The 12,825-nt window shown below is 43.8% G+C and overlaps 1 protein-coding gene across 3 annotated transcripts in view; it reads left to right on the forward strand.

Moving 5' to 3' along the window:
* The window catches only part of Slc41a2 (solute carrier family 41 member 2), a 110,355-nt gene that overhangs the window by 10,261 nt on the left and 87,269 nt on the right, over nt 1-12,825 (forward strand). For all 3 annotated transcript variants that reach the window (XM_031349260.1, XM_031349261.1, XM_031349262.1), the window contains exon 2: nt 11,612-12,327. In XM_031349260.1, coding sequence (XP_031205120.1) covers nt 11,776-12,327 — 552 coding nt within the window. In that variant the 5' untranslated portion in view covers nt 11,612-11,775. The remainder of the gene's footprint in view (nt 1-11,611; nt 12,328-12,825) is intronic.

The raw sequence follows: 12,825 nt of genomic DNA on the forward strand, positions 1-12,825 counted from the left end.
TTGATTGCCAGAGTAGAGATAGGAAAAGCCAGGTCGTTATTTCAATTTGATGCCAACGTAACCTGATGCCAGGTTCCTGAAATTGGCCTTATCAGCATGCAAACTTTTCTTGCGAGTTCAGCACCTGAGCTGACTGAAGGAAAGCATAGCTGCTCGGTGTGAGATCTGGCTTCTTTCATCTCCCTGGAACTCACCGCTGGGAAGGTGGCACAGCTTGGGAAGGTGAGGTTGGTAGACGGTTGTCCGGTTGTCCGAGTTAGACCTGCCTCAGTGTGGGAGCCATCCTGTGTCTCTCATTTCGCCACCTAAGGACGTGAGAGGTACTGCGGTGAGGTGAGCCTGGTCAGGTGGGACAAAAATGAGGCCTGGCTCCCGGCTGGCTGGAAGTGCTGAGTAGACATTTAACCTGTGAAAGTGAGCGGGCATTACTGTACTTACTGCTTCTCAGCAAACCTACAGAATAGTGGAATTCATGACACTTCCATACATGTGTGTGCATATGACTTTCTATGGGACATCTCTGAACTTAAAATGGAGAATGAAAATGAAAACTTTACATGGAGCAAGGACTTTTTCTTTGTAATGGGACAGCTTTGTTTCTCTTTTAAACTTTGTCGTGTTGGCCTTTTCCTTTCTCGATCTCTTTCTCTCTTCTCCATTTTGAACTTTAACCCGTTGGCATCTTCTCTGTACCTGGCCATTCCGGAAGCTTCTCTCACTTTTAATTAGACAAAGAATCAAGTACAGGTTTTAAGTTGGTTTTAGAAGTGGGTTTGATTTGAAAAAAAAAAAATGAACCCTAAGAGTTGAGAGTATGTGAAAAGGACAAAATAGAAAAGCTTATGTTGGTATGGGTTCTGAGTGACAGCGGCTCCCTACTGGAACCCTGGTGAATGAATGGCTGTCTCTTAGTTTCTACACTGAGATGGCCATTCAGGGCTCTATGAGCTGGAGAAATGGTGAAGAGATGTGATTTATGATACTCTTACTATGGCATCATGTCAGCTTATAGGAGCACCTTATAAGAACTATTGAGTTTACTTTAAGTTTCTTTTTGGTCAATTGCACTTGTATATACAATATAGACCATTTTATTTATTTATTTACTTATTTATTTGAGGCATTATGCAAACTGTAGACCATGTTGGCCTCAAATTTACAGTAGTCTTACTTGAGTGCTGGGCTTACAGATATGAACCATCATACCTGGCTAAGTGTTAGTTTGAAGAGGTATAGGTGGCTATGGAAGCAGAGGCAGAGGCAGGCAGGTAGATGGATCTCTCTTTGAGTTCCAGGACAGCCAGGGCTAGATAGAGAGATTGTGTCTCAAGAAACCACAGACAACCAACAACACGAATAGAAGTATACATAAAGAAGTAGATAGAAGTGTAGAATCAGTAGGGTTCTGCTAGAAGTTTCCTTTCTGCTGAAGTGAAAAACAGGTGTTTTGACTTTCATTAAAGAAAAGCAAAACAGTCCAGTTTTTAGCAAGTTCTGGCTCTAACACTTAGGACGCGGAGACAGGAGCGAAAGGTTCAGGGGCATCCTTGGAGATTGGATAGCCAGCCTGGACTACGTGAGATCTTATCTCAAAAGATAGACCCACCAGGATTAATGTTGCATGTCCTTAATTCCAGTAGTTGCATGGCGGCTCTCTGAGTTCAAGGCCAGCCAGGGGTAGATAGTGTTGAGACATTATGTCAAACAAAACAAAACAAAACATCAGGCTGGTGAGACGCTTCAGAAGTTAAGAGTGAAGCCGGTGGCACACACCTTTAATCCCAGCACTTGGGAGGCAGAGGCAGGCAGATTTCTGAGTTCGAGGCCAGCCTGGTCTACAGAGTGAGTTCCAGGACAGCCAGGGATACACAGAGAAACCCTGTCTCGGGGAAAAAAAAAAAAAAAAAAAAGAAGTTAAGAGTGGAATGCTTTCTCCCAGAGGTCCAGAGTTTGGTTTCTAGAATCCATATTGCCTAGCTCACAACTACCTGTAATTCCAGCTCCAGGGGTCCCGATGCCCCCGTCTGGCCTCTGTGGCACCACACACCCAAAACATAGGCTCACTCAGAAACACATCTGCATTTAAAAGAAGAGAGAAAGAAATCATAAAACAAACTGCAAACTGTCACCTGCCCATCCAAAGTCTCCAGCAGCAATACCTGTGGACAGTTTTAAATAATGTTTACTTTTCCTTTATGTTGGGTGCTGAATGGTATCATATTCTCTGAAACTGCAAGAAGTTAGTGAACTTTACATTTCAATTGTAAGGGAGTAGGGTTTTTGTTTTTGTTTTTGTTTTTGTTTTTGTTTTGGTAGTTTTACAGAAGATATGTAAGAAATATTTCAGATTTCCTTTGGTTGTTTAAAAGCAGTTTTTCTTTCTTTTTTTTCTTTTTTTAAAGATTTATTTTTATTTATTTTATGTGTATGAGTACACTGTAGCTGTACAGATGGCCGTGAGCTATCGTGTGTGGCTGCTGTTGATCTCAGGACCTCTGTCAGCCCCACTCGCTATGGCCAGCTCACTTGGGCCCCGCTGGCTCCAGTCCTGCTTGCTCCGGTGTAATTTACTGCAGTTGTCTTCAGACGCACCAGAAGAGGGCGTCCGATCTCATTACGGGTGGTTGTGAGCCACCATGTGGTTGCTGGGATCCGAACTCAGGACCTTCGGAAGAGCAGTCAGTGCTCTTACCCACTGAGCCATCTCGCCAGCCCTAAAAGCAGTTTTTCAACTTCAAAACAGTTCTGTGATTGAACTTGTTTTCTCTTACAAGCCTTGTTTCAGAAGTTGCATAAATCCTTCCCATGACTTGCCTCCCCTCCCCCCGCCCCTCCTTCTTTCTTTAGTCCTGGCTGTCCTGGAACTCACTGTGTAGATCATACTGGCCTTGAACTCACAGATTAGATATCTGCTTGCCTCTGCCTCCCCAGTCATGGAATTAAAAGCTTTGGGTACCACATCCAGCCCTGCTGCTTACATGTAACACCCGCTTATGTATGATTCCATTTGGATGCATTTCCCATCTCTGAGAATTGCTTTCATAGGGTCTAGTGGAGGGTGCTCGGTGGAATCCTGTTTGCGCAGTCCTCTGCCTGTGGACACATCTGTGTTTATTCTGTCAACATTTTCTTAGTACATTTAAGTTGGTCTAACAGATGTGTTAGTTGGTCTGTTGATTTTTTTTGTTTGTTTTTTGTTTTTTGAGATACGTTCATTTAGGTAGCTCAGTTTAGACTTGAAGTCTTAACACTGTCTCTACCCAGTACTGGGATTTCAGGCACGGCCATCATTGGCTCCTTCCGCTCTTTAAGAAGGGGAGGGATTTTGTTATTTCCCACCTTGGTAGCCTTGAACTCTTCCTACCTCAGCCATCAGAGCAACAGACCACAGGTGTACAGCCTCAGCTTTTAGCATGTTTTTGGTGTATCTGTGTCCCAGGTTCCAAATATACTCCTCTTTTTTTTTTTTTTTTTTAAATCTCACTCTTTTTGTGAGAATACTAGAGTTTATAGTCCTGAGAGTGTAGTCAGCTTCTCTGAGTCTCCTGACGATTGAAAATCTCTTGGAGATGTAGTAAGGATTTAGCACAGGAAGGACGTGTCCTCACTTTCTTTGGGGGCGGTATTTCAATACAGGTTTACAAATGTTTAGCCTTCCTTCTAGCTGTGCAGGGTTTTAGGGCTGCTGAATTTGAAGCTGTTGTATGGCTTGGGAGCCTTACGATGTTGTCTGATGGCATTGGCTGGCTGCTGAGTGGCGACTGGCTCATGGCCGGAACTTGTCAAGTTTGTGCAGTGTTCCGAGTGCCAGAGCGGTGTAAGGAGACTAGTTGCCCTTTCTTGAGTCTTCCTCAAGTTGTCAAGAAACTTGACATTACTCTCAATTACCTAAGTCAGCCTTGTGAGTTCATGAATCACAGCTGAAGCTAACAGCATCATTTTTTTCTTTTTCTTCTTTTTTTTCTTTTTTTTTTTGGTGTTTTTGAGACAGGGTTTCTCTGTATAGCCCTGACTGTCCTGGAACTCACTCTGTAGACCAGGCTGGCCTCGAACTCAGAAATCCACCTGCCTCTGCCTCCCAAGTGCTGGGATTAAAGGCGTGCGCCACCACCGCCCGGCCGCATCGTTTTTTCTAAGATGCTGACTCTATATATTTTAGCCCTGTCCCCAAAGGAGATGCTGCTCTTTTATTTAAAAAGAAAAAGATTTACTTTTTGCTCTTTGTAAGTGTGTGTTCCCGGCCATTTTGGGCACGCTGTATGTGTGCGTGTGAGTGCAGCTGCCCGTGGGGGCTGGAAGCCAGAGGAGATGTGTTCCCCTGGAACTGGTATTGCAGGCCGTCTGAACTGCTTGATGTAGGAGTTGAGAGCCCTACTTGGGTTTTCTGGTGGAACAGTACATGTTTTTATTGCACTTTGGAGGTAAACTTATCATCAGACAGGAAAAGTGTTTGGGGGAATAGTAACTCTTTACATTTCCCAGTGTTTTTAAATCAGCTGGCTAAAATGCCACTAGAGTAAAGTGTGTACACCGCTGTAACGCCCCTGTAGGGTAAAGTGTGTACACCGCTGTAACGCCCCTGTAGGGTAAAGTGTGTACACCGCTGTAACGCCCCTGGTTTGCACCCATAGCCACAGAGCACTTGCTCTCTCAGCCCCTCATTCTTACACCTTTGCCTGGGAAGAGAATTTTTTTCTTGAGATGTAACAGCAAAAGAAAGTCATCTATCCACCCCACCTCTGCCCATTTCAAACTGGATGCCATGGCACGCCTGAGCCAACAGGAAGAGCACGCTGTGAATGGGGAGAGCTCCTCCACGTGGCCATGTTGTTTGCTTGCTTGCTTGCAGTTTTGGGAATCAAACCAGAGACCCAGGACATGGTAGAGAAGCACTCTAACCTTGAGCTATACCCCAGTCTGTGTTTTCAGAGATCTTGCTAAGTAGTGAAGCCTGGTAGAACCATGGGTAATTTAGTCTCACCCCTCTAGTGCCTCAGATGACAGGTGTGTGTTGCCATCCCCAGCACTATATTAGTGTTAACCTTTGGGAGCCAGAAGTCCTTATATAGCACAGGAGGTACAAGGTGCCTTCCTCACATGGGGATTGGCACTGGGGGACTACGTGGGTACTTTTAGTTCTTACAAGTTATTTAAAACATTGTAAGTGGAGCTGTATGTGGAGGTGTGTGCCCATAATTCCAGCACTTAGGAGTCAGGCAGGAAGACTGCTGTAAGTGTGAGGCCAGCCTGGTCTACGTGAAGAGTTCTAGGTCTGCATAATGAGACACTGTCTGAAAAAAAAAAAACTGAAATAAAAATGATAAACAGTAACCGTAATATACTTTTTCACTGTCAGCTTATTTGGATTTATTTTTTTTAAAGATTTATTTATTATATATGTAAGTACACTGTAGATGTCTTTAGACATTCCAGAAGAATGCATCAGATCCCATTACAGGTAGTTGTGAGCCACCATGTGGTTGCTGGGATTTGAACTCAGGACTTTTGGAAGAGTAGTCAGTGCTCTTAACCGCTGAGCCATCTTTCCAACACCTGTTTGGATTTATAATCACCATGGAAACACATCTCTGGGTGTGCCAGATATTTCCAGAAATGTTTAACCAAAGAGGGGAGATAAGCCCTATGAGGGCAAAGTTTCATGGACTAGGTCAAATTGATTAAAATGGAAATCAGGTTGCGCACCAGTGCTGTCTGTCTGCCTCCTGACTTGGGATCCAGCATGACCTCATGCTCCTTCGATGTCCTCCCCATTGGGAGCCAGATAAGCCTTCTTCCTGTCACAGCATTGAGAAAGGCTGGCGGGGGGGGGGGGGGGGGGGGGGGGGGGGGGGGGGGGGGGGGGGGAGGGGTCGCCAATTGTGGCTTGCTCATGTTGATGCTTTCTGTTCTCTCCTCTCTGTGTCCTTGATTCTTTATTAATCTGGGAGGTTTTCTTGACGTCATGTACTTTTGGTCAGGTCTTTTGAAAGAGGCAAAAGTTCTGGGTGCTAGGAACAGTAAGTATGGTAGAAAGCATAGAACTGGGGAGATTTTAAAGGAGATTAGATTGGGTTGCAAAAATCTGGGAATATAACTTAGCTCGTAGATTGCTTACCTACAATGGACAAAGATCTGTGTTTAATTCAGGAGAACACACACACACATACACATAGCAGAATTTGGTTCCTTTAGATAACCTAGAAAAGCATTGTAGGGAGTCCAGTGGATAAGAATAATGAAGTCAAAGGGTTAAAAATGAGAAATGGGGTAGGCTGGAGAGATGGCTCATAGGTTAAGAGCACTGACTGTTCTTGCAAAGGTCCTGAGTTCAAATCCCAGCAACCACATGGTGGCTCACAACCATCCGTAATGAGATCTGGCGCCCTCTTCTGGTGTGTCTGAAGACAGCTACAGTATACTTATTTATAATAATAAATAAATCTTTAAAAAAAATGAGAAATGGGCTGAGCCTGGTGGTGCACAGCTTTAATCCCAACGTGAATTCCAGGCAGAGGCCTCTATTAGGATAGCCTGGTCTAGGTAGTTTCTGGCCAGCCTTTGTCTTAGGGAAAGGGGAGAGGAAGAAAGAGGCAGGGACAGAGAGAAGTAGGAATGGATGGATAGAGGGAGGGACAGAGGGAGGTAGGGAGGGAAGGGGGAGGGTGATTGGGAGAGGACATATATAATTTGATTTAGGTCTTTAAAGGAGAATTGGGCAGCCATGGCATTATCTGCTGTTTGGTCGCTGCATAAAGCAAATTAAATAGAGTCAATCCTTGTCCTCAGAACACAATGAAGCACTTAGTGGATATTATTAAAGAAGTTAAGATCTTTTAAATAGAATGAGGAAGTAATTTGTTTCTATTAGGCAGGTTTAGTTTGACATGTCTCTTCTGCATGCTAACTCCATACAGAGAGGGGAAGGAACAGAGCATAGGCCTGAAGAGTGTCAGGATTCAGAATGCAGGAAGTCAGGCCAGCCCCCCCCCCCTATTACTTTTTATAAAGAATCAATGCTAAATCCTCTTGATTGAAATTGCTTTCATACAGAGTGCCTGGTGTTAATTTACTTCTGTTAAGGCTGTTACCCTGACACAGTTCTTTCGTCGTAAGCTGTAGTGAGCCTTCTGGGGAACATGGAATAAATTTTTCCATAAACCTAAATGTGTAGTATTTTTAAATTTTTAAACCTTTTATTAATTTATCATCATCATCATCATCATCATCTGTGTGTGTGTGTGTGTGTGTGTGTGTGTGTGTGTAGATCAGAGGACAGTTTCATGGAGTTCATTCTCTCTTTTAACCTTTCCCTGGGCTCCACGGATTGAATTCAGAATCTTCAGGGCTCCCTTGGCCAGGCTACAAAATCCGCCTTTATCTGCTGAGTCATCTGAATGGCCCCAGGAAGTGCTTTCAACTTGGTAAAATCTCAGAAGTTGTTGTTCTGGTTTTGGAGATTCAGATCTTTGAAAGCTGTTGTTTTAAAGTTCTTGACCATTGATTGTAACCTGTAGTTGCTCAATATGTCGGACGGACTGTCCTAGAGGAAAGACATTCTACATTTGGGGTAGGTCAGCTGGCTTACTCCTCCTAGTATGTGTGGCAGCAGCTGCCTTTCCATCAGCCAAAGTGAATCATATAGCTAGACCGGATGCCAGCAGAGATGAAGATGTGTCATCCTCATCAGTGTCCAGGAAACCATGGCAACAGCTAGAGCTCATCATCCTCTCCTAGGAAGGGAGCAATGTCAGGACTCACGATAAGATCTACCACAGCACCACTCAGACTGGAACACTTTAAAAAAACTTAGAGTTATTACGATAAGTGTTCTATCTATCTATCTATCTATCTATCTATCTATCTATCTATCTATCTATCTATCTGTCTGTCTGTCTATCTATCTGTACAGTGTGTGTGTGTGGGTCTTGTGCTTGAGGATCAGAAGAAGGTGTTGGATCCCCCTGGATCTGGAGTTACAGGTGGTTGTGAGCAGCCATGTTGGAACTGGAGTTGAACCTGAGTTCTCTGCAGGAGCAACAAGTGCTGTTGACTAATGGGCCAAGCACGTTTTTTAAAGATGTATGCACAGTTCAAGAACAGTAGTACATGCTTACACAAACCATGAAGCTTAAGAAGCATAAACAGTACCCTTGAAGGACCCCATGCTTTTATACCATTGCTCAAACAAAACCATTCTCATGGAGCTTGTGTTGAATTCTCTCATGGAACCATCCCAATGTATGCCTCTCTCTCTCCCTTTCTCTCTCCCTTTCTCTTTCTCTTTCTCTCTCCATTTCTCTCTCCCTCTCCCTCCCCCCCTGTGTTGTAAAGCATGGGGTTTCTTCAAGGTATGTGCTTAAGTTCAGGTCGTAGCTTGTAGGGTGTATGCTGCTTCAGTTAGTAGATTATTCCAGGTTGTTCCCTCTTTGACTAGGAGTGTGCATATTCACACTGTTCATGTAAAAATTCACATTCATGTTTGGTCTCATGAAGACAGACCAGATTATTGAATGTATTAGAAAGTGCTTCTCACACTTGATGGTGCATGCAAATCACCAGGGATGTTAGGGGAAGCACAGCTTCTGCTTTATATCATCTCCCCCATGCCTCTCCTTTATTGAGACAGGGTTTCACTATGTAGCCCTGGCTGTCCCGGAACTTACTATGTACACCAGGCTGGCCTTGAAGTCAAGGAGATCCGATGGTGTCTGCCCCGAGAGTGTTAAGATTAAAGGTGTACGTCACCACAGCCCAGCTTGTCTCTCTCCTTTAAGTCTGGGTCTGGTTATGCAGGCTTATGATCCTAACTACTCTGGATAGTGAGGCAGGAGGATTACAAATTTAAGATCTATCTTGGCAACTTAGTGAGACTCTGTCTCAAAATAAAAAAGTGGAAACTTTTGGGGTGATATCTCAGAGGTGGAACGCTCACACAACTTACATGAAACACTGTGTTCAGTTCTCAGTGGCATAGAAAATACAACAAAAGCTCTCAAACTTCTTAGACTACTTGAAATAATATGAATGGCACATCTTAATCACCATTCAATTGCTACAGACAATCACCATGATCAAGGCAACTCTTACAACAGAAGCATTTAATGGCGGGCTTGCCTATAGTTTCAGAGGGTGGGTCCCTTATCAAAGCAGAGAGCATGGATGCATGCAGGTAGGCATGATGCTGGAGATGGAGCTTCAGCAGGCACAGGAAAAGAGACACACACTGGTCCTGATATGGCCTTTGAAAACCTCACAGCCCACCTCCAGTGACATACCTCCCCCAACAAGGCCAGTCCTTGTCCTTCCCTGACAGCTTATCACCTGGGGACTAAGCATCCCCAGATTGGAGGCCGATCTCATTCAAACCACTAGAGCTTGTAAATCACATCTACTGTGTTGTTCAGGGACCAAGGGCAACAGCATCTAGTAGTACAGACTCAGTACAGATTCTTGTTTTTCTATCATTGAGACAGGGTCTCATGTAACCCAGGCTGGCCTCAAACTCAGTACATCTGAGGATGAGTCTGAACTTTCGATTCTCCTGCTTCTACCTCCTTAGTGCTGGGGTTGCGTTGAATACCACCACGCCCAGTTTATGTGGTGTTGGGCCTCACACCTAGGCCATAGTGCATGTTAAGGCAAGAGTACCAATAAGCCACATCACCAACCATTGGATAACATTTTCCCCAAAATGTTTTCCATCTGTGATTGGCTGCATTTGCAGGTGCGTAACAACCCTGGAACATGGAGGTCCAACTGTGGTACTTAATCTAGTCACTAAATTCCTGGAGCAACTCCATAGGAAGTGGGTACCATAATCCCATGGTAAAGGATACAGGATATGTAAAGGATGTGGGACCCATATGTACATCATGCTCTGAATCAGGAGGCCTGGGGTCTTTGAGCCAGTGCGGTAAGAATGTTCTGCCTCAGGAGTTGCCAGGTTCCTCCCATAAGTAAAGAAAAGGGGATAATGAAATGAAGCCTTAGTACCTGCTTGTCTTACAGATCCCCATCTCTTTCTCCTCTGGTCATTTCTTGTGGTCAGTTTTCCTGTCTCAGGATTGAAGACTCAGAGTGTCTTCACTAAAGTCAACAGTACAGTGGAGTCAACAGGGGAGTGGGGCCAAGCGTCCTCTATCAAATCAGTGCTGCCTTGTTTCTCGTGGAAGTGTAAGGCAGACTTAGACGTTCCTGAGAAGCATCTGAGGCTTCTACACCTGCTGTGATAGGTGTGGCCATGAAGTCATTGTGTAGTTGGGTGCTGCCTGGCCATGTATCAGTGTCAGTTGCTAACTAGCTCCGGCATTGATCTGTGTCTGTTCTTTCTGGCCTTTGAGACTCCAGTCACTGGCCATCTAGTCAGAGACCTACTTGAGGGCTGTAGACCACAGCAGGCTTGAGAAGCATGCAAGGGCATTCCAAACTTTGTTTTGGTGGGCTTACAAAATGGAGGCCTGAGTATTTATAATCATTCTTTTGAGTTATTTCCTAAACAATCAAAGGGATATATTTTTTAAAAGGTTTAATTTATTATTTATATGAGTACACTGTCGCTGTCTTCAGGCACTCCAGAAGAGGTCATCGGTCCCATTACAGATGGTTGTGAGCCACCATATGGTAGCTAGGAATTGAACTCAGGACCTCTGGAAGAGTAGTCAGTGCTCTTAACCACTGAGCCATCTCTCCAGCCCAAAGGGGTGTATTTTTAAGTCAGTTTAATGATTTTTTTTTTATGTATGTAAGAATGTTAGATGACTCTAACCTAATTTTATTTGCAGGATAAATGTCTTATACTGTATTCAGAATACCAATGAAATGGTTTTTATGATAAATATTATCTTTTTCATTTTGTATTCTGATGAAATTAATATGGAGTAACTTATAAATAAAGGGATATGGCTTATTACTTAGTATTTACATAGTATAATGGTATATATTTTATCGTGTCTTTTATATTGACAAGCACAATGTAATTTTCAGTCCTCCCCATAGTGACAGGAACTATTGTGCCTCTTCCCCCTCCTCTTTTCTTCCTCCTCTTCCTCTTTGTGGTTTTGTTTGAAAGAGGATCTTCCTATGTAGCTCAGGCTACCCTCTAACTTTGGGCAATCCTCTTACCACAGCATCGTTAGTGCTACTACTACAGGAGTGTACCATCATGTCCAGCAAATGCCGTTACTTTAGGTCATCACTGTGTCTTCCGGGGCAATCAGAGGCCTCATATGGGCTTCAGTTACATGAATTATACAAAAATAAAAACACTTCTATTCAAGGTAGATTAGAAAACTTTCCTAATTTTTGTTTTGTTTTGTTTTTGATTCAGGATCTGTATAGTCCTAGCTGGCTTGGAACTCACTATGTAGACCAGGCTGGCTTTAAACTCAGTGATTTGCCTGCCTCTCTGCCTCCCAAGTGCTGAGATATGCACCTCCATATCTGGCTTCTGCACTGTATTTTATAAAACAAAACAAAACCCCCTCACTTTCATGTCACAGAACAGATCTGTGCCCAACTCATAGAGCCCAACTCCTACACCTGTATGGAAATCAATATGAGTGTAATTTATCTGTTTTACATTTTATCATTTCATTTTATTTTTCCTTTGCAGATTGAATTCCTGTCTTAAACTTCTGGATTTTTTTTTTTACTAGTGGAACCATTTTCTTTGTAGCAGTCAATGGCTTAATTTGAGCAAGCGTTGCTGTGGCTTTGGTTCCTCTGTGCTTCAGGAAGCTCGAGTCTGAAGGATACAGGACTTTTTGTGATGACAATATGACCCACAGTAAAGGAAGACCTGTCACTTACAAGACAAGTGCCAGTCCGGAGAGTGGAGGAGGGTTTGTAGATTGGACTTTAAATTTAAATACAATTCAATCTGACAAGTTTTTAAACTTACTTTTAAGCATGGTGCCAGTCATTTACCAGAAAAATCAGGAAGACAGGCATAAAAAAGTAAACGGCATTTGGCAGGATGGGCTGTCGGGTGCAGCACAGACCTTCAGCAAGCGATCAGAGCCACATCTGGACTACCATGAGTTCTCAGAGCAGGCTTTCCACAGCAGCAGCGGGCACGCTCCAGCCAGCTGTAGCCCCAAGTACGACGACTATGCCGGCTATAACTACTGTGACGGGAGGGAAGCTTCGGAAACCACCGCCATGTTACAGGACGAAGGTCTGTCCAGCGACGGCGATGATGTCATTGTGGAAACAAGCCAGAGGCTCCCGAAGGAGTCCAGTGGAGTCATGGCTCTGCAGATACTGGTGCCGTTCTTGCTGGCTGGGTTTGGAACTGTTTCCGCTGGCATGGTTTTGGACATAGTGCAGGTGAGATTTTATTTTTAGTTTCACTGTATGTGCGTGCTCACACGCATGCGTGCTTGCATGCGTGCGTGCTTGCGTGCGTGCGTGCGTTTGTGTGTGTGTGTGTGTGTGTGTGTGTATGTATGTATGTATGTATGTGTGTGTGCGCGCATGCGCACACATGCATACTAACCTTGGGTATCTTCCTTAGTTGCTTTCATCGTGTTTATGAGGCAGGGTCTCTCTTCCACCTGAAACTCACTGACTTGGCTGGCAACTGTTAAAGCTCTAGGGGCCTAGACTGCCCCTGCCTTCTTGCTTTGGGATTATGTATGTGTCAACATGCTTGGTTTTCTGATTTTTATTAATTAATTAATTATGTGACTGATGTAACTAGTGCTGGAACCCAGACTCCAGTACAGATGATGAAGTCCCACAGGTTCTTAACTGTTTCTTTTTTTTCTTTTTTTCTTTCTTTCTTTCTTTCTTTCTTTCTTTCTTTCTTTTTCTTTCTTTTTTTTT

This window comes from Mastomys coucha, unplaced genomic scaffold (genome assembly GCF_008632895.1).
Source record: "Mastomys coucha isolate ucsf_1 unplaced genomic scaffold, UCSF_Mcou_1 pScaffold4, whole genome shotgun sequence".
Classification (NCBI taxonomy): domain Eukaryota; kingdom Metazoa; phylum Chordata; class Mammalia; order Rodentia; family Muridae; genus Mastomys; species Mastomys coucha.